Source organism: Melanotaenia boesemani, chromosome 19 (genome assembly GCF_017639745.1).
Source record: "Melanotaenia boesemani isolate fMelBoe1 chromosome 19, fMelBoe1.pri, whole genome shotgun sequence".
Classification (NCBI taxonomy): Eukaryota; Metazoa; Chordata; class Actinopteri; order Atheriniformes; family Melanotaeniidae; genus Melanotaenia; species Melanotaenia boesemani.
The window spans coordinates 23251456-23270873 of NC_055700.1; the positions used below are offsets into that span (position 1 = coordinate 23251456).

At 40.3% G+C, this 19418-nt stretch overlaps 1 protein-coding gene across 5 annotated transcripts in view; it reads right to left on the bottom strand.

Moving 5' to 3' along the window:
• The window catches only part of igsf9a (immunoglobulin superfamily, member 9a), a 61917-nt gene that overhangs the window by 2588 nt on the left and 39911 nt on the right, over window positions 1–19418 (bottom strand). For all 5 annotated transcript variants that reach the window (XM_041969340.1, XM_041969344.1, XM_041969342.1 and 2 more), the window contains exons 9-20: window positions 16178–16320; window positions 14595–14735; window positions 14053–14169; window positions 12251–12401; window positions 11876–11987; window positions 10362–10552; window positions 6879–7096; window positions 6461–6545; window positions 4176–4349; window positions 3751–3787; window positions 1199–3472; window positions 693–766 (exon numbers count right to left, since the gene is read on the bottom strand). In XM_041969340.1, coding sequence (XP_041825274.1) covers window positions 693–766; window positions 1199–3472; window positions 3751–3787; window positions 4176–4349; window positions 6461–6545; window positions 6879–7096; window positions 10362–10552; window positions 11876–11987; window positions 12251–12401; window positions 14053–14169; window positions 14595–14735; window positions 16178–16320 — 3717 coding nt within the window. The remainder of the gene's footprint in view (window positions 1–692; window positions 767–1198; window positions 3473–3750; window positions 3788–4175; window positions 4350–6460; window positions 6546–6878; window positions 7097–10361; window positions 10553–11875; window positions 11988–12250; window positions 12402–14052; window positions 14170–14594; window positions 14736–16177; window positions 16321–19418) is intronic.

Genomic DNA, 19418 nt, shown 5'->3' on the forward strand with positions numbered 1-19418 from the left:
AACACACATAACTTATTTTTTAGCTATTCACATTATCTTCATTTGATCTTTGAGTGGCTGTAGCTCAGGATAAAGAGAAGCTGTCAGCCAGAAGCTTGGTGGTTTATTTTACATTTCTCATATTTTGCACTTACATTCCCTAACTTCCATGTTTATAAAATCACTGTTTGGAGGGTTTAATCAACAACAGCTACAATTATGTTTTTGGTTTTTTTTTTGTTGCTGTTGTTGTTGTGATTCATGTTTTCTGCATATTTCCATTGAAAGTATACCACAAATGCCGCGTTGCCTAAACAAGGGAATAAATGTACATAAAAACACTGTTTTACATCATAAAAGTTTAGCTTCTGGAGTCATAGCATGTATTAGCGCATGGTGTCGACCACAAACCTTGCTGTTGTTGTATGTGTATGTCATCAACCACACTATTAGCAATTTCTGAGTGATGCCTGAGGCTGTGATCATGGCAACTAGAGTAATTTATTTTAAAAACTAAGCTTTTTTTTATCTGTTCTGATTACAAGGCTAAAATAGAAACTCATGTATCACTATTCATTTGATGAATAGCGAAAACATTACAACACAACATAAGTTGCTCCTTTCTGCTTCACAGACAAATTAATGTCATTTTTCAAGGGATATTTGTACCAAAACATGGACCATGTTATCAATAAGCAAAAATAAATGCTCACCATCGTGGTCTCCAGGCTGTGAGCTGATATCAGCAGCATCCCACTCATAATTCTCATCTACTGAGGGCTTTCTCCTAAAGAGGCCACAAAACATCACTTAATAGCAAATAGAAACACAGTCGGGATGTTTAATGCACACTCATCTACTTAGTAATGTCTACAAATGGCAAAGCACTTATATTACACTATAAATTTAGTGAGAGCTCTCCAAGTAAAGTATAGTTCTACACAAAGCAGGTTGATATTTACTTCATACTTGTTTCATCTGAACAGATTATTACAAAGGCCTGTTATGAAAATATTTTCTTCAGTTTTTTTCACTCTTCAGACAAATCACCTGTTATTTTCATGTTGCTCACAGGAAGTTAAATGTCAAAACACAGCTTTTACTTGTATATCTTTATATTACCTTGTTCCTCCTGAGATCAGCCATACTTATTTCATTTTACACTACTAACACTTTCTTCAACAAAACCTCATTTCCCTCAATCATTATGTCCTGATACCTTTGGCTCGCTTCCATTTGGGGACTGTACTTCTCCAATGTCCTTGCTCCTGTGTCTTCTATAGTCTTAGGCGAGCTGATGAGGGTCGGGGACAGATGACACAAGGAGAGTCGCCTGTTTCCGGGCTCCATGCTGCCTCGGCCACTGCTGGCGTAACTGCTGTAGCTGCTGCCAGAGTCTGGCATTTCCTCATACCCTCCTGCCTCTACCTCCAGCACATCTTGTTTGTCGCTGCTGGGTGGTAAACGTGAGGAAACTTCCTTCAAGGCATCTGTAAAACCTGCTTCTTTCATTTCCTTTTGATGGGCTATTGGCCATTTGGCAGCTTTCACTGGGAGTGATGCAGAGCTTCTTGGCTCATAGTGGTAAGCCATGCTGGGGTTTGGGCTTGGCCTCTGTGGACTGCTCCTTGAAGATAAATGGTCCACAAGAGGGGGTGAATGGAGGGCAGTTTGGATGTCTGGAGGAGAATTTGCAGGATACTTGGAAGTATTTCTTTGAGGGGACCTCTGAGGCTTCGAGAAGAGGGAGTCTGGTTTACTGGAGGATGCAACTAAGCAATTTTGCTGGCTGAGAAAGTCTATCCATGCGTCTGGTGTGAGAAAAGCACTCCTCTTGTGTTTCCTTAAGTCTAGGCTCTGACTTCGCTGCCTTATGTCCCAGATGTTTGAACGTGGACCCACAGCTCTCCAGGGCTGTGGTTCTGAAGGTAGCAGAGAACGATGAACCCTGTTGGAATCAAAGCTTGTGCTCCTCCTCATGGCTTCATGCTGGCCTCTTTGGGTGAGCGAGCAGCCATGTTGCAAATGAGAAGCAATTCTGTGGTGCAGCATGGGCCTTGTTGGCTGCAATACACACACTGGTTCGTCCGGTTCGTCTACACTCATCTCAATAGACGAGTCTTCGTCAGTGGGTCCAGGGAACGCTACTTTCAATATTGAAGAGTCTGCTGCTGCATCAACTGTCATATTATATCCTTCAGTATATTCCCTACTATGGAAAGACAAAGTTGAATGGCTGCCATTACTGAGATTGTTCTGTCTCTTTGCCTCAGAGCATGAATCATTTGTTTGAATGTCTAAGACAGCAGATTGTGCTGAATTATTATAGCCTGCTGGAGCTGCCTCTATTCTTTCATGCCCCCGTTGCCTTGAGGAGAGGTGTGGGAGAGTTAATCTGTCTTTCAAAAAACTGCCTGCCTCCTCAGATTGGAGCATGGTCTGTTTGGCAAAGGCTGGAGAAGAATAATCGTCGGACATAAAGCAAGTCGGAGGTGAAGATGCACGGTGACGGTTCCTGGACGGAATCAATGCTGGCTTGGAAACAAGAGGATGGTCTTCCCAGTGGACAGAGGAAGATGAGAAATGGCTCTGTGACAGACGAGAGATCTCCTTGCTGCCTTTGCGTCGGCTGCTCGGCAAAGTGCGACTCTTGTATTCCCACATAAGCTCCTCACCATCGTCCTCCCATCTCTCTGTGTCTGACTGCATCCTTTTCATCTCTCTCAAGGAGTTTCTCTCCAGCGTGAACCTCCGGAGTTCCTGCTCAAGTTCTTCTCTCTCCTGAGCCAGTTTAAGGCAGCGACTCAGATTCCCTCTTTCCCGCTCGTGCTCCATTTGGAGCACCAAGGCGCTTGCAGTTGTGGATGGCTGACAGAGGCCATGTCGGATATGCGGGAGCACTGGAAACTCTGGAGTGACATCTCTGTCGTGATGCTGCATGGTGGCCAGGCTACCGTTTGAGCAAAGACTGCTGAAATCCGGAAAGCCATCATAACTTTCTTGGTGATCATCAAGTGATGAAGTGTGATGCGGCAGCTGGGCCATGCCACACTTTTGGCCGGAAAGATCATCTTCAGGTTTGCAAGATGGAAAATCGACACACAGCACAAACGGCAACTCTTTCCTGTCTTCCCTTTCTGAGTAAAGTGACACAGACCTTCTGACTCCAGGATGCCGGTCGTAGCTTACATTTCTTTTGCTGTCAACACTCAAATTGTCATTATCATACGGTGAGAGCATGAACCGTCCATCCGGGCCTCTAGAGATCAACTCTATTGAAGGAGAAATCAGAGAAGTGGTCTTAGACAGGCGGCTTGTGTTGTAGTTGGACGTGTATCGCTTGTGCCGGCGATGATTCTCGATGCTGAAGGAGGAAGAGTCTGTTTGCAGGGAGGAGGACGTGGCGGTAGAAGAAGTTGTGGGATATAAGGCGCCGGCTGGGAGTAGGCTTCTCTTCAACAAACTGTCTGGACTACTGCTGCCTGAAGTCTTTCTGTGAGAGCAGGGAGGAGAGGGAATGACAGGAGAAAATTGTAAGAAAAAACGGAGATGTAAGAGGAAGAGAAAGAAAGCTTGTGAGAAAAAAAAAGATTGAGGGTGAGTGAAAGAGTGGGGCAGAAGAGATGTGGACAGAGAAAGACAAAAACAGCAGCAGCAGAAGTGATAAGATAAAGAAGATATAAAGCAGAGAATTGCTGGCATTTTCAACACAGTCAAGCAGAGGCAAAGAGGACAGGAGGGTTTAGAATGAAATGATAAAGGGGTACTTACATTGATGTGGAGCATTTATAGATGGCAGGAAGGGAGTCTGTAAGGGATGAAGAGGTGCAAGATGGTATCTGACTCATTAGGATACAAGCAAACTGACCAAGGAGTAAAAACATAATCAGGCCTAATAACAGCCCATTAAAAGGGCCCAAAGTACCCAGGCTTGCCCAAAAGTTAATTACACTTACATTAATCAGCCACTAATGAGAAATTACCCTAATTAGCAAGTAATGTAAATGACATCAATAACTTTTACAAGTGGATGGACAAGTAGGGGACAAGAGGAGCACCAGATCTGTGAAGGAGGGTATGATTTATATAATGTATAAGAAGCGCCTTCAATATTTTATTGAATAAGTGATGATATTCATGATACAGTTCATCAAAGTGAGTCTCTGCTGAGTCTGTGGAGCGAGGGGGTACTTTACCATCCTTCCTCTTTCTGTGGCGTTGGTGCCTCTTGCGGCTGACGATGCAGGCAGACCCGAGCAGCAAGACCAGTACCAAGCACAAGAAGCCAACTCCACCCAGCACGCCGGCCAGTAACGGCTCCGGGACGAATTCCAGGTGTCGGTACGTGGATGGATTCGACCCTTCCATCGCTGTGTGGTTTCATCAGCGATAAATATTGTGGGTGATAGGAAAAAAAGGCAAATTCAGTGTGACTGTAATAAATTAAAAAAGAAAAAAAAAAAACCTTTCTTTTTTTTTTTTTAGTATTTTCTCTTCCTCCTGTAAAAAGGTCTTGTTCCATCCTTCATTTCCACCTTCCAGACGTTCTTGTAATCTTTTAAAATGCTTCTGAGCAACAGTTTTTCAGCCTTTCCGAAAGGCTTTAAAGGTTTTTCTCTGGTTATTGGCTGCTTTTTCACTTGTTTCCAGTCCTGCTCTTATAGATTCTCATTCTCCGAGAAATGTTTCTTCATTTTTAGCCATTTAATACTGATCGTTCACGCTTGTATCGTCTACACAACAAACAACTAAAAAAAAAAACAGGTTTAAATTGTATCTTCGGCAGCTTGTAACATAAATAAAACTGTTTCTAATTCTTTATTCTCTGTCTATGAAAAATACCCAAGAAAACACAGTCTGACAGACATAACTAGTCAATCTGTTGTTTTGTCCTTGGGCGAACCACTTCACCCACCCTGCCTCCAGTGTTAGCATCTCTGGTGTATTCTGGTGTTTGGTGGTCAGTCTGCTCCAGGGCAGTTGAGGCTATGTACAGTAGCTTATCCAGATTTACCAGTGAGTGAATGTGGAGAGAATGAATAAGAGAATCAATGTGAAGCACTTTGAGTTTCTTGAAAAGGGCTATATAATATTTAAAACAATATTATTATTATTGCACCAAAAAGAGAGATTCTTAAAGAACTATTGACAAAAAAAATTTGGCACGTAAACACAATACTGTGTTTATATATATATATATATATATATATATATATATATACACATATATGAACTAACAAAGAAAAGTGAGAAAACTGGACAAGGGAATTACAAAGGAAAAGTGGCAGTCCTAAAATTCCTAGCAGATTAACAGTTTTTGAAAGTGAAAGACATCCAGCAAAGACCTGACACATAGCCTAAGATATGCAGCTGGACTTTCAGTTGATCCATCTACTGTTCACTAAACCTCCTCAGAAATGGTCTCCATGGAAGGGTGGCTGTCAAAAAGCCATTCTCATGGAAGGAAAACAGGGGTAAAAGGCTAAGGAATGCCAAACTATATGAGAACTGGACTGAAAATCAGTGGCAATAGGTCTTATAGAGTGATGAACCATCCCTAGAGTCGAGACTTTGACATTAAAAAAGCAGTGTGGGATCATCTTGATAGAAAACAGAACAAAAACAGTGACTATCCAAAGAATAGCTTTGGAAAAAATCCTTGAAGAAACTTGGAGAACTATGTCTGAAGACTACTGTAAAAGATTAGGCTTGTGTAAGAGGGTTCAAATCGTGTTGAACAATAGAGTCAAACAATGACAATCTACCTCCATATTAATCTGTGATCTTTTTTTCATTCAGGTTTGAGCATGTTTGAGGAAAATAACTGCAACTCTCTCTTGGCATATAAAGAAATGAGGATCGGCTTACGACGTCTGTAAAGATTTTAAAGAGTCCAAAACACAAAAAAAATATATTCAGTAAGTCTAAAAATGACATTATCTTTTGTTTTTAGCTTAAAAAAAAGTTTTATCTGTTTAGTTAATCATTAACTAAATCATAAACTGGTGAATTTCCTTTGTTTGTTATGGATGGAATTGCTAATATACTTCCCTAATGAGCATCATTATCATAATAAAATCATAAGTAAGTTTGCAGAATTTGTTCAGTCAGACATGTAACTGAGATAATAATCAGAGCAGAGTTAACCACGGATATGGTAGCCATTAGACATGTGTGGGAATTACAGAACCCTTTGGTTGAAGTCATATCCTATATCTAATTTAACACCCATGTCACATTCTCATAAAACTCAGTTGAAGAGTTATTAGTGGTGCTATTTCCATCGCTCAGGCAGCTAATGGGCAGCTATCCCTGGGGCCCTGTTCTAATTTTCGTCTAACTCTGGGAACAGGACAGGAGACGACACACAGAAAGATAGAAACATTGTCTTGCTTTCCAGTGGACTGAGAGGCGTGGATGGGTTGAGACAGGAGGTGGGGCGAGACCGTTAAAAGGGGCAAGGTTGCTGTGGAACACCTACCAGCGGTGGAGACGTTGACTGATGGACTGGGCTCGCTCAGCAAGTCCCCGAGATGAGAAAGCAGCCGCAGCTCGTACACGCGGTCCTGACACCGGCATCCCCATGCACATAAACACACACACACACACAACGGGGAGGACACAGGATGAAACCACACTTTGTCAACACATGACATGTGCCTGCAATACTAATGAAGTTCATTTGAATGCATACAGAAAAGAAAAGGAGGATGAAACAGGCAGCAGGAGGAAAAAAACTGCACACACAGAGAGGAAGATGAGAGAAAAGTGATGACTGCCACATAGCGTGCATAGCTGAGAATGTACTACATAAAGCCACTGATGTACAGCCTAGATAAAAAATAAAGAAAATCCTGGACTGATTAGATGCAGAGGGAGCAGTTTGACTGGCTTCTTACCTTTTGCAGATCTGGAATCACTATTTCACTACTGTTGGCGCTGATGTCTTCATCCAGATTAATCCACTCTTCTCCATTGGTGCGGGATTGCAGAACAAAGCCTGTGATGGGGGGCTGCTGTGCTTCAGGATGGGACCATTGCAGAATAACACCTGCTGAGCCCTGATTAGCTGACAGCAACACAGGGGGCTTTGGTTTATATCTCCTCTGGGGAGGATCTAATGCAGAGAGAATGACAAAAGACTTTCAGTCCATCAGCGTGATACGCTTTGGTGGAAAAATCAAATTAGAGCCGCGGAAGCCGCTGCAGAGGCTGGTGCTCAACCTTGAACATTTGCTGGGGGAAGAAAGGAAAGGCTAACATTAGTTCTTTAGCAGTCTGACAACCTTCAACAGTAACGCTGCTTTCAAGTTTGTTTGATATGCTAAAATCCAAGATTAAATTTTCTGAATTAGTGCTGTCAAAACTTACCGCTGATAACGCAAGTGATTTCACTGTGGTGAAGGTAAAAAGATGGACGAGGCCTGAATGTAGAACTTTATTTCTAAAAACTACACACTTCTAAACATCAGAAAAATGGTGTGTTATTAACACGAAGAAACAGTTTGCTCACATATGCTGAGTTTGAAAACTTCCTGATACATTTACTGCTAGAGGAAGGAGCAGAATAGAAATATTGACCTTTCCATGAACTTTCTCCACCACTGACTGAAAAATCGTCCACATTCAAAGTGACCAGTGCAAACAACAAAACCAAGAATTGGAAATATCTCATTACACTTTAAAGGTACAGTGTGTAAGAATTACTTACATCTAGTGGTAAAGCTGGACATATAAATTACTTTAAATGCCTAGCAAAGTTGTGAATGGACACATATAAAACATGTTTGCACCTGCGAGTAGATCCAGTGTCCTCAGGTGCAGTGACAAGTGCACTAACACCAAAATTGTGCCTTTTAAAACGTTACTTATCCCAAACAGTGCTCCACCACCTTTTAAACAAAGTAGGTACCGCAGAGTTAAAGCTCAGAGGGTTCTCACGCCTCATTTTTCCACTCAGAGACACTGTAGTAAAAATGGTGGCACAAATGTGGCTGTCATGTATGTGGACCCACAGCAGTGTTGATGGAAACGCTTCATACTGTGAGAATAAAAACATAAAAGCTATGTAATAAAGTGATAAGATGCCAAGAGAAACACAGTTTTCAATGATATTGGACGGTTTTCTGTCATTGACCTTTGATTTTGTTGACATGCTGCACCTTAAAATCAGTGAGTCATTAGTAATGAAGAGAATCCAATGAGCTGGCCAAGTGCACACTGAACAGTGTTATACCTCATGGCATGACTGGCACTACGCCACCATGAAAAACTAAACTTGTCAACCTCCAGCGAATCTGCAGTGCTGTTCCAGGGACCAGATAAACCTCCACCTCTTTGCTGTAGTGTATGTCTTCACTAAAGCCGGCTGTGTAGCCTTCCTGCTAACTGTTTGGACCAAATACAGAGATGAACGTAACAGCGTTGGAAGTTTGCTTCAACTGTGTTTTAATTTCCACTTTCGATACACTAAACAACATTTAGCATCACAGTTTAAAAAAAATCTTCTGTTTTTAAAACTTTAGATAAATACAATCAATGATGCAAGATTCTTAATACATTAGTGTGGGTGTGAACATGGTGTGTACAGTAAAGCACTGAATGGTCAATAACATTGGAAGAGCAATAAATACGTTTACTCCATGTAGCTCATATCAAACAGCTCATTTCATCAAAAGTACTTTCATCATCTTTCAGATGTCTCAGCTCGTAACTCTTTACCACAATGATTAAAAAAATCATTATGGGTGGAAAAAATGGATTTAACATTAATGTTTCCACAGACTCCCCCATTCACTGCCCTCTACTTAAATAGATTCGGACACATGAATTAATGTATCATATAATTAGTTATGAAGAGAGCAGCAGTGCCATATAGCATTGATGTTGATTCTGTTGCAACAATCTGAAAACCTGACCTGAAAGTGCTTTATCTGGCAGAGGAAAGAAAAGCTTTAAACATTAATTATATTGAAGAGTAACCACACAGATCAATGACCAGCCAATCAACACAAGTGAAGGTGTTGTAGCTGCTAGGATCTACTGGCTCTGCTATCCACAGAACACACAAACCTACTATCCCCATCCATCAACTGTATCTCACACATCAGCTTTAAGGAACAAATATACAGTATCTGTAAGGTTTCTGGTCACTTTTTACTGTCATTATTTCTGAAACCTCTGATTCAAATTTTATAACAATTTACATTGCAAAAACTGAAAAAAAAAGCTCAATGCTAGTTGGTTAAGCCAGTCTAATTAACTTGCTGCAAACCAGCCAGCATAAAAGTATCTTTATGTTTTCACAGAAATATAAAGGCACTGGCTAAGAGGGAAGTTAGACACTGAACAATGTCACATCTCAGGTGACAGGTCTCAGCTTAAACTGGCGATACTGAAATGACTGTCCAATATGAAAGTCATACAGATCCCAAGACTGCGATGCCCAAACGTACACTCCAATGACCACCTCACAGCTTCTTTCTGACTGTTTCTATGATAGTTTAATATTCAAAACTGGTCCTAAATCAGCAAATCACCTCAGTGGTTGTCACTGGTCCACAGGTGTTTCCCTTTGTGATGCAGAAGTGGTGAGGTGACGAATTTGCACCACTGACGGCCCAGTTTAGAGCGTCAAGTTGTCCATCAGAAAAACTAAGATAGTTCTGACCACTAACTACTGCAAGTAGGACACTTATAAGTGCTTTATATAACCACACTTTTTGTACATGTGTATTGTTGTCATGCCTGCTCCTTCCTCTCGGGTGAGCTCCACCTCTTCTGAGTACTAGTCACCGGTTACAGCACTACAATACCCAGAAACCTTCCGCTCCAGCCATCTTGGATCACACCTGTTCTCTATCATCATCATCATCAGTTACTGCACCTGGTTGTCTACCTACTTATACTCCTTGCACAGACTGCTACATTGTGTTGTATTCCTCGTATCTCTTTTAATCCACTGGTCATATATGTGTTAGCGGCTTCATTAAATACTCTTAACTCTTACCTGCGTTTGTGTCCGGCTTCTCTCTGGCTCAGCCTGACAACTATCTTCTATGTGCCTTTTAAGGTTATAACTTATCACAAACGGTGCTCAAACAATGCTGGTGCTACAACTTAGAGGGCTCTCACTGCACATTCAGAGATACCTGAAGTGGCACAAATGTGGCCCCTGCCATGTACGTGGACCCACAGCAAATAAATATAAATGGATCGTTCCAAGAGAATAAAAACACAACAGTTATTTTAGTGAAGGGATTGGATACAAATAGAAACATGGTTTTTAAATATATATAATATTTTTCTGTCATTAGCCTTGGATTTTGTTACGCACTGCCTTTAAATACCCCTTTAAGAGGAAATTAGTGGATGGTACTGACCCAAGGTCCGCGCAGTGGTAATCTCACTGAAGGGGCCTGTTCCAATTTTATTCTGAGACAGGATGCTGAACTGGTAGTCTGTGGCAGCAGACAGGTTCGACACCTGCAGCATGGTGCCGGAAAAGGAAGGCACGGGGAAGGAAACCCAGTCCTGCTTCCCTTCATTATTACTAGCGGAAATCTTCTTCACCCTGCAGAAGGAGAGAGAGAGATCGAGGGAAAAGGAGTGAGAACAAAAGAGTGACGGGAACTCTGGAAGTTTGGTTGTATGAAACATGACAGAAAAGTAGGTTTCATTAATCATTCATGCTCATCATCAGCTCCAGATATTGTGGCAGAGACAGCACTGATGTAACCCTGAAATTGCACAGAGAGCTTGCAACTCTAATTATGAGAGATTTTCATGTTTCTACCAAAGCTGAGCCTCTATACAATTGTTTGACCCTAAGGCTTAAAGAAAAGAGAAACCTCTACACCTATTCAAAAGTGCAGAGAGAATGTTCAGCTCACTCTGAAATTAAGAACTTTTCGAAGGTAGTGGCTTTGACCTGACTGGAGTGCTATTTTTCCTCATGAAACCCTGTCAATTAATTTTCTCTTTTAGACAAAGAAGTACAATTCAGCATATGGTAGATAATAGCTCTGACCCTGCAAGATGTTGGTCACATTCATGCAACAAAACACATGAGAAGAGAGTGATTTCACTTAGAAAAACTCACAAGGACTCTTGATATTACATGCACATTATGTTTCATGGTAATGGCTTTTACATGTGCGAAGGCTTCAGAATGTGGTATGAAAAGGTTTCCATAGACCTTTTTTTTCTAAAGAAAACAACTGCATCGTCACTGGGCAAATCCAAGAATGTGCACCCCTGTCTGCTATCATGTCTGACCTTTAATGGAACAAACTGTTAATATTTTGCTTTTCTCATAACAGAGCTGCCAAAGCAAAGATTAGCAGCTGAGACTTTTGTTCATATTTAAATGCAGATCTATTTCTATATTTTTTGCATCATTTGTGTTTATTTGTGTATCTTCCTGCACAAATGACTCATTTGTTTCCGAGGGATTAAGACAGCTCATCCCATGTTCTTCTCATGTAACATTTCCAGGTTACAATGTGATTGCCATGAGTTTTTTTTAGTCATGTTCAAGAACATTTTTACCAGCATTTTTTTTTCTGAAGCAAGTTAAGCCTCCGAGCTAACAAAATACATGCATCGCTAAATTCTAAGTCAACATAAGAAGGCTGATTCACACACACACACACACACACAAAAACAAAACAAAACAAGTGTATTATGCTCTCTTTTATCAGTAATCCTCCATTGTAGCTAGTATGGCCACCACATTATAAAGTTATGCTCTACAGCAGTGGTTTTTATTGTAGCTGCCAAGAGGTGATAACAGATAAATGAATTCCTCATCCTGGAGATCAATAGAGTAATACCAGTGCTGTCGATGGCTACCATGGTTACAGCCCGAGAAGAAAGTGGGAGGCTTTACACCCACCAAACTGAAAATGTCTGTGCTGATCCTCCATCAAAGCCTGCCTCCCAGGATATGTTGGCCTCCTTCACCCCTGGAGAGACGGACAGAGAGGTAGCCACATGGGGACTGGTTCCTGTAATGGAGGGAGTGGAGAGGAGTTGATGGAAATCTGCCAGCACTTCAACTACCTGATACAGCAAAAGTTTAGAGGCCATCTCTTGATGCACCACATTTATACATTGGAGGCGGAGTGGAGGCACAGGAATCCGGCCGGTGCTGGGTATAACAGCTTTATACAGGTATATGGAAAACAATTTAGGAAAGGGGAGTCAAACTAAAAATGTGGACAGCTCATGTAACCATTTTCTTCTTATGTTGCTGTTAAATAGGACTCACCCAGGACAAAGACTTGTGTGCGGGCCTGGACTGAAGCGACACGATTTGAGGTGTTGCACTCCCACTCCCCATGGTGGTCCTTAATGAGCGGCTGAAGGAGTAAGGATCCGTTGGGTTCGATGGAGTAAGAAATGCGACGAACCGGGTCAACCTAACAACAACATTGACACAAAATTCTGCAGTGCAGACTGGAAAGTTGCTTTTTCAAGTGCTGATTTCCAAATTAGTTGCTCTGTAAGTATATGTGAAGGAAAGAAACACTGATACACTGATTTTCTGTGGTTGAAAATAGATCCCACATATCATTTCTTTTGAAAAATGCCTTGAAAATGCCTTTTTGATCTAGTTAACAGGCAGTTCCAGTGGCTTTTACCTCTTAATGTGGCTTAATTTCATGTGGAAATGAATACAGTGAAGATATTTTATTGACTTGACTAAATAATTAAAATATTTAAGTGAGCAGGTGGTAGTAGTAGTGGGCTGCAGAGATCGGTCACATCTATTCACACTCTGTCTTAAGAAGATGAAGTGAAGGCAGATATAGAAATGAATAAATTAGACATAAACGCACCCCATTGGCAAGCTAAATGAAGGTTTTTACCAGGTGCTATCAAAACACACGCCTCCTACATTATATTGCACTGACAGATTCATGGGTTTTATGGGATGGGAGGGGTTCCCTTGTCACCCTCAGACATGTTTGATTGGCAAAATTTATGTATACAAGCCAGGGTGCAGGATGAGTCATTCTGACTCAAATGCAGGCAGGACTAAAATGTGGAAAATGTTTTCTTTTTCCATTCAGAAAAACATGCAATGGGAAATAAAAAATAAAATAAAATCTTTAAATCCATCATCTGTGTAAGAATAAATGTCCCTCCAGTTTGTTTCATTGTTTTTCCTTTAAAAATTATATGAAAACGCAGGAATGTCTAAAGCACTAATGCACAAAATCCACATATGATACAAGATACCTCTTGCACTGTGTTGCAAGAGTTGATACAATATAAAGAAGTGAAGAATGGCACAAAATCCCACCACCTTTCCTCTATTTTAGTCCCCCGAGAATGACTTCTTGACAGCCAGCCTTCGTTAGAGAGCAACATCTTGTGAGGCTACACTGAATAGTAGATGGACCAACTGAAGGTCTGGATGTAACTTTCAGGTTCTGTGTCAGGTCCTTGAAGACTTTTGTTCTTGTTTCTTAAGAACATCTCTTTTAGACACTGTTCATCAGATGCAGATACCTTCCGAAAGCCTGCAGAACTACTGTTCAAGATCACTTTAAAATATTACAAGAAAGCTTGGAGGGGAAATATAAAGAAGTGAGGAGTGGCTCAAGACTTTAGTGCATTACTGTGCAAATCATTCTGTAAGAATATTTACATTCCTCAAATCCTTCATATGAAAAAGCCTTATCAATAACTACAGGTAGATAGAAATCTATTTTTTTTTCTTTCACAGGTTGTAACATTACATTCAGTTGTTTTCTTTCTTATGAATTCATCTGTATTGTATTGATATGATACTATATGTAAAATTCTATGTCTAAAGCATTGATTATTCCTGAAATGGAAAAAGGTAGTAATACTTCATGTTTATCACAGGGTGCATAACTAATAAACAGGTCCAAATATAATGCGGTTCTTTTCTTTCCAAGAAAATCCAGGCCATGACCTGTATTATGAAGGAATACCCTGAACTTAAATTGGCTGTTGAACATTAAAAATATAAAACGTTTGCAGTGGCATAAATAAAACAGGACAGCTTATTTTTTAAATACCCTGCAGTGGGTAATTTACCTTGCTCCAGGTTACTTTAATTGTTGACTCCATTTTTCCTTGACAGGGAATAAGCAGCGTTCTGCCAGCCTCCTGTTCGTATTGCTTCTCTGGAGTGATGCTAAATGATGGCGGGTCCTGTGAATTGTCAAAGCAACATAGCTGAATCAAGGAGATTGCAGCAATGCCAGAAGTGGATTCCAAGACCGAATTACTGCTGCATTGGACAAGATTATCTTAATAACAAAAGGATTAGCCACACAATTAACTCCCTACCAGTGCCACCATTGTAGTCAGTCTAAGTTGACTTCTATTAATGCCAGAGAGCCCTCATGTCAGTGTGCAAAGGTCAATAAAATGTTGTTTCTGTTAGGATTTTTAATTTGCTGTGACAAATGCAGTTCTGTATAATTCAAATTACAGTGCAACAGTACAATAGAGGTAGAAGGACAAATTTAGAGGCAGCTCTTTGGCTTGAGAATGTGGTTCAAATGTATTCTGCATCAAATAATAGCATACAATAACTTCTTATGTAGCTTAGTATGAATCTAACAAGCACAAACCTGCAGAATTACATTGGTGGAAGCAGACGAACCCATGCTGCCATAGCTGTTGTATGGTGTACAGGTGTAGATGCCTGCTGCATCCTCATTAACCGTAGCCATGACCAAAGAGCCGTCCGCTTTTAAGGTCCATCCTGGATACTGAGAAGCATAGAGGAAAGACATAGGCATTTGCAGTCATGATGGTAAAATCAATTTTCGTATACGTACATTCTGAGCTCAGACTGTGCAGAAAGCGTTTAGAGCTAAAAAGGCAGAGGATCTGTAACCTCTCCAAGAGCAACTCATTAGCTTCTCAGCTGTGTTTGAAGGATTTACAGAAATGAAGTTTTTTATATCTGCCTTCCACAGACCTACAGTGAAGAACTCAATTCCCCACGAGGCAGATTACTTCCAATCTTCCTTAAAAGACATGCATTATTTATTTATGTTGCAAGATTTTCTTTTTTAAGATGATATCCAAAAGACTCAAAGAGTAGATAAAGTGATCTACTCTTCTTATTAGAAAAGCATTAAATCCAAAACACAATTAACAGGAAGGCTCTGTACAGCTTCCGTGATCACTTTTGAGGCATTTGCATTTAAAGCAGTAATATGTGGAGTCATATTTCCCAATTAAACCACACTGAAAGACTTTTTTTTTTTTTGACTGCTCAGAAAGTTCCCACTTGGTTTAATGAAGTCAAAATGGCTGTTATTATCTCCAGGCTGAAGCTGTGAGTAAGTATTTGAGCAGGTATTTGAGCTTGTGACGTCTATGTTAGAATCGGAATAATTGGCAGAATAACAGCCTGACTCCGACACATATCCTGTGCTACAAGGATCTATCAGATCTCCTGTGGTGCATCTCATCCACCGGCATGTCCATCACTTACACCAAAGTGTTGAGGAAGGGGGTCGGCTCAGCATGCGAATGTGGGAGGAAAGTGAGCAGAGTGGTCTTTTTGCATAAGTAAATTAAATTCAACAAATATAGTATATATATATATTTATAAATAAATATAAGGATATATGTTTTTGTCCAATCTGGAAAAATGTGGATGACAAAGGTTTAAAAGAAAATACATGGAAGTCATGTTCTTGCTCGCTTATCCATAGTGGTTCCTTCACTCATCTGTCAAATGAGGTGAGCAAAAGATCGAACAGAAAGGGGGGTAAAAATGAGGTAGGAATTCCTTAGGGATTGCTTGCAAAGCTTTTAAGATTGAACATATTACCCATATCCATTAAAATGGATTTGACTGAATGACCTTGCACGGAAAAACTGGGAGGACATTTCCATCAGTGAACAGAGGAGATGTCCTCCCTAAATGTTTTGGGGGAAAAGAAGTCCATGTACGTATGTGTATAAAGCTGTGAATTTGCAGCTCAGAAGGCAATTTAAAGGGCAGATGTAAGAAAAGAGCTTAGATGCTTCCGGCAGTGCCATGCATGTCTTTGTTAAAGGAAAATTGAATATGTTCCCTGTGGGGTTTGCTCTATCAGGAATCAATATATGAAGCAGTGTTGCACAAAACGAGGATTAGGAATTTGAGTTTGCCTTTGAAATATGCCTCAATCTGGGAATGACCACTTGTTATTACCAAGGACAGGTCAAGGGGTTCTCCATCTTTCATCCAGTCAACACGGAGCAACGGAGGCTGCGCTGCAACCAGGCAGTGGACCACACCATCCATACCTGTGGGAAGGTAGGTTTCCTGGGGCATTTGAAGGGCCTGAGCTGGGTCTGAGTAAAGTGAAGAAAAAAAAGAGACATTTCATTTGTAAGATCTACCATTGTTTAGATACAAAAACTGTCTCCTTTTCACACTAAAGAGACATACAGTCACAGCCCACTTTATAAGGTACACCAGCTCAATTGCTCATTAATACTAATATCTAATCAGCCAATCACATGGCAGCAATGCATTTAGTCATGTATACATGGTCAAGTTGACTTTCTGAAGTTCAAACTGAGCTCAGAATGAGGAAGACAGGGGATTTAAGTGACTTTGAACGTGGCATGGTTGTTGGTCTAGTATTTCAGAAACTGCTGATCTACTGGAATTTTCACACACAACCATCTCTAGAGTTTACAGAGAATGGTCTGAAGAAGAGAACATCTCCAGTGAGCAGCAGTTGTCTAGACCACAATGCCTTGTTGATGTCAGAGGTCAGAGGGCAGACTGGTTGGAGACGAGTGAAAAACAACAGGAAAACTTCAAGCAGATGGGCTATAGCAGCAGAAGACCATACTGGAGGCTACTCCTATCAGGTAAACTGACACTCCCAATTCACACAGACTGACTATAAAGGACAATAGAAGATTGAAAAACCATTGCCTGGTTTCAGTTTTAGCTCCACATTTAGATGATAGGATCAGAATTGGGTGGAAACAACATAAAAAAAAACATGGATCCAACCTGCCTTATGTCAGGGGTTCAGGCTGGTGTGGGGGATATTGTCTTGGCACACTTTGGGTTCCTTAGTACCAGCGTGGCCTGGTTTAACCACCACAGCCTACCTGAGTTTTGTTGCTGAACATTTCTAATCACATTTATCAATGTACTTGTATGAGTTTAGGAAGCTGCAACTGTACTTAGAGTATAGATAGAAATATAAATCTAATAAATTCTGGATACACTTGAATGTCTATTAAAAGACCTTAAAATTAATGAAAATGCTTCAGGCAATATTTACATATTCTGTAAGATGTTACTTCATTGAAAAATTAAATCAGAAAAGTGTAGCTTCAAAAGAGCTGCTCGTCTAGTTTATAACATCAATGGAAGAGTGGCAACAGTTTGTTTTTACATTTTTTATTATGACTGCTGGGTGAATTAAGGCATATTTTAATAAATCAATAAAGCAGAGCTAACCCAGAGCAATACTCTACACTACTGTGTAGAGTACTGTCTTTCTTTTGTCCACCTCAGCCTGTTGCAGCACCTCTAACTTTTGCATACGACAGTAAAAAGTATAGATGGATAAATGTGTTACAGGATTTTTCGTTTAAGTTAGAGAAATACACAGAAATTATTTTGTGACTCCAAACTATTCATGGATAGCAGAGTGCACAACACTAGTAAACAGTGGTGCTGGCAGATAAGCATAAAAAATGGACTTTCATGAGTTTGTTCTGCTTGTGGTTAGATTAAGATGCTATGTTTTCTGCTACTATGATATGAATACGATGTAGGAATCAAATAAACGTGCAGTATGACTGTCGAGTTAGCACTGCCTTCTGATAATGTGGGTAGATGAAGAATGCATATGTTATCACATAAGCAGTACCTCCACAGAAACAAAAAGAAATGAGTATGTGTGGGAAAAAGTGTCAGCCTAGCATCAGTATCGGCTCATATTCAGTTTTTTGACTGCCACTGACAAATCAGCAAACCGGACAACTACAAACAAGGGCGGTATATGATCCATACAGACTTTATTTACATTTTACTTAGCTTAAAATAAACAAATAAAAAATGCTGGGCCATGTAATGAAGTTTTAAACTTGCCATGTTTTAGATGTTTGATGTTTTACTCTGATTTGATTCATTCTAGTTATTTATTCATTCTACTTATTTTTACTTTCATTGTTTGATTTTGATCTTTTCTTTTTTTTTTTTTTTAGTCTAATATTATTTTTAGGTCCCTGGTTTTTCCTCACAATAGCCTTTCCTCTGTTATGTGTGTGTGTGTTTTGTACAGCTTTGAGCTGTGTATGAAAAGTGGTGTATAAAAAAAGATTCACTGCTGTCTAAATGCCCACTTATGCTCTAAACTAAAGACAGATACAGAGTCTGTCTCCTACATCCTTTACATGCATAATTTGGTCTCTTTCTTCTGCAGATGCCTTTTCACAAGAACATGGAGGTGAACTCTGCACTGCCCCCTAGTGGATGCACTGCCATACCAATGTAAAGGGCGCATGAAAGTATGAGGGTAGTCAAGTTTAAAATGGACATCAAGCGGCAACCTCCGCCTGTAAAATGTGAAGCCTATGCGGAAGTGCAAAAAAATTGCAGTTCACCCCTCATCCACTAGGGGCTGGCTCCAAAACAGAGCAAATCCCCATAGACTCCCATGTTAAAAAGACCAACTTCACAGCAGAAATAAACATGTTTAAAGGCAAAATAAGTAGCATTGTTTCAAATCAGAACTGCAGTCGAAAGAGAAAAACAGGAGAGCGTACTTCCCCCCTCCCCCTCGGAGAGTTTCGCGCAGGTTGCCGGTTTGTGAGAGGACGGGTTTTTTATTTACAGTCTATGAAGGACGGAGAACATAGCACCAGCAAACATCATGATGACGAGCGAAGATGATTCACACACACAGTAAGTTGCTATGCTTTGCAATGCTAGCGCTAATTCCACGTGCTAATTTACGTTAGCATAAAATAGCGTGTAAACAAAAGCTACATTAATCAACAAAAGCCACGCAGCGGCAGTTTTCCCTTAGTCTCACTTAATAAATTAATTTGATAGTAATTTCATAAGTTTATTAGGACAAACACACCATTTTCTTGGCCCAAACATCATTATATTTGTTGTGGTAAACTAACAGGCCACCAATTTACTCCACTAATGCATCCATACAGTCACACAAATTAATTTAATGAGTGACGAGAAATAAATTAAACTAAAATCTTTGTAAATCAAGATAAACTTTTAGGTTAATTTAAGCAAAATTCCGGTGCTTACCTGCTGAGGAGAAACTTTGCCATCTTAGACTTCTCCACCTTTCAAAAGATTCTCCAATATTGATCCTCGTTTTATTCCATTTTTGGTCGCTTGCTTTTAGCAGGATGCAGAGACTTTTTAGGTTTTTCTGAAACTATTTCTGGTCCGC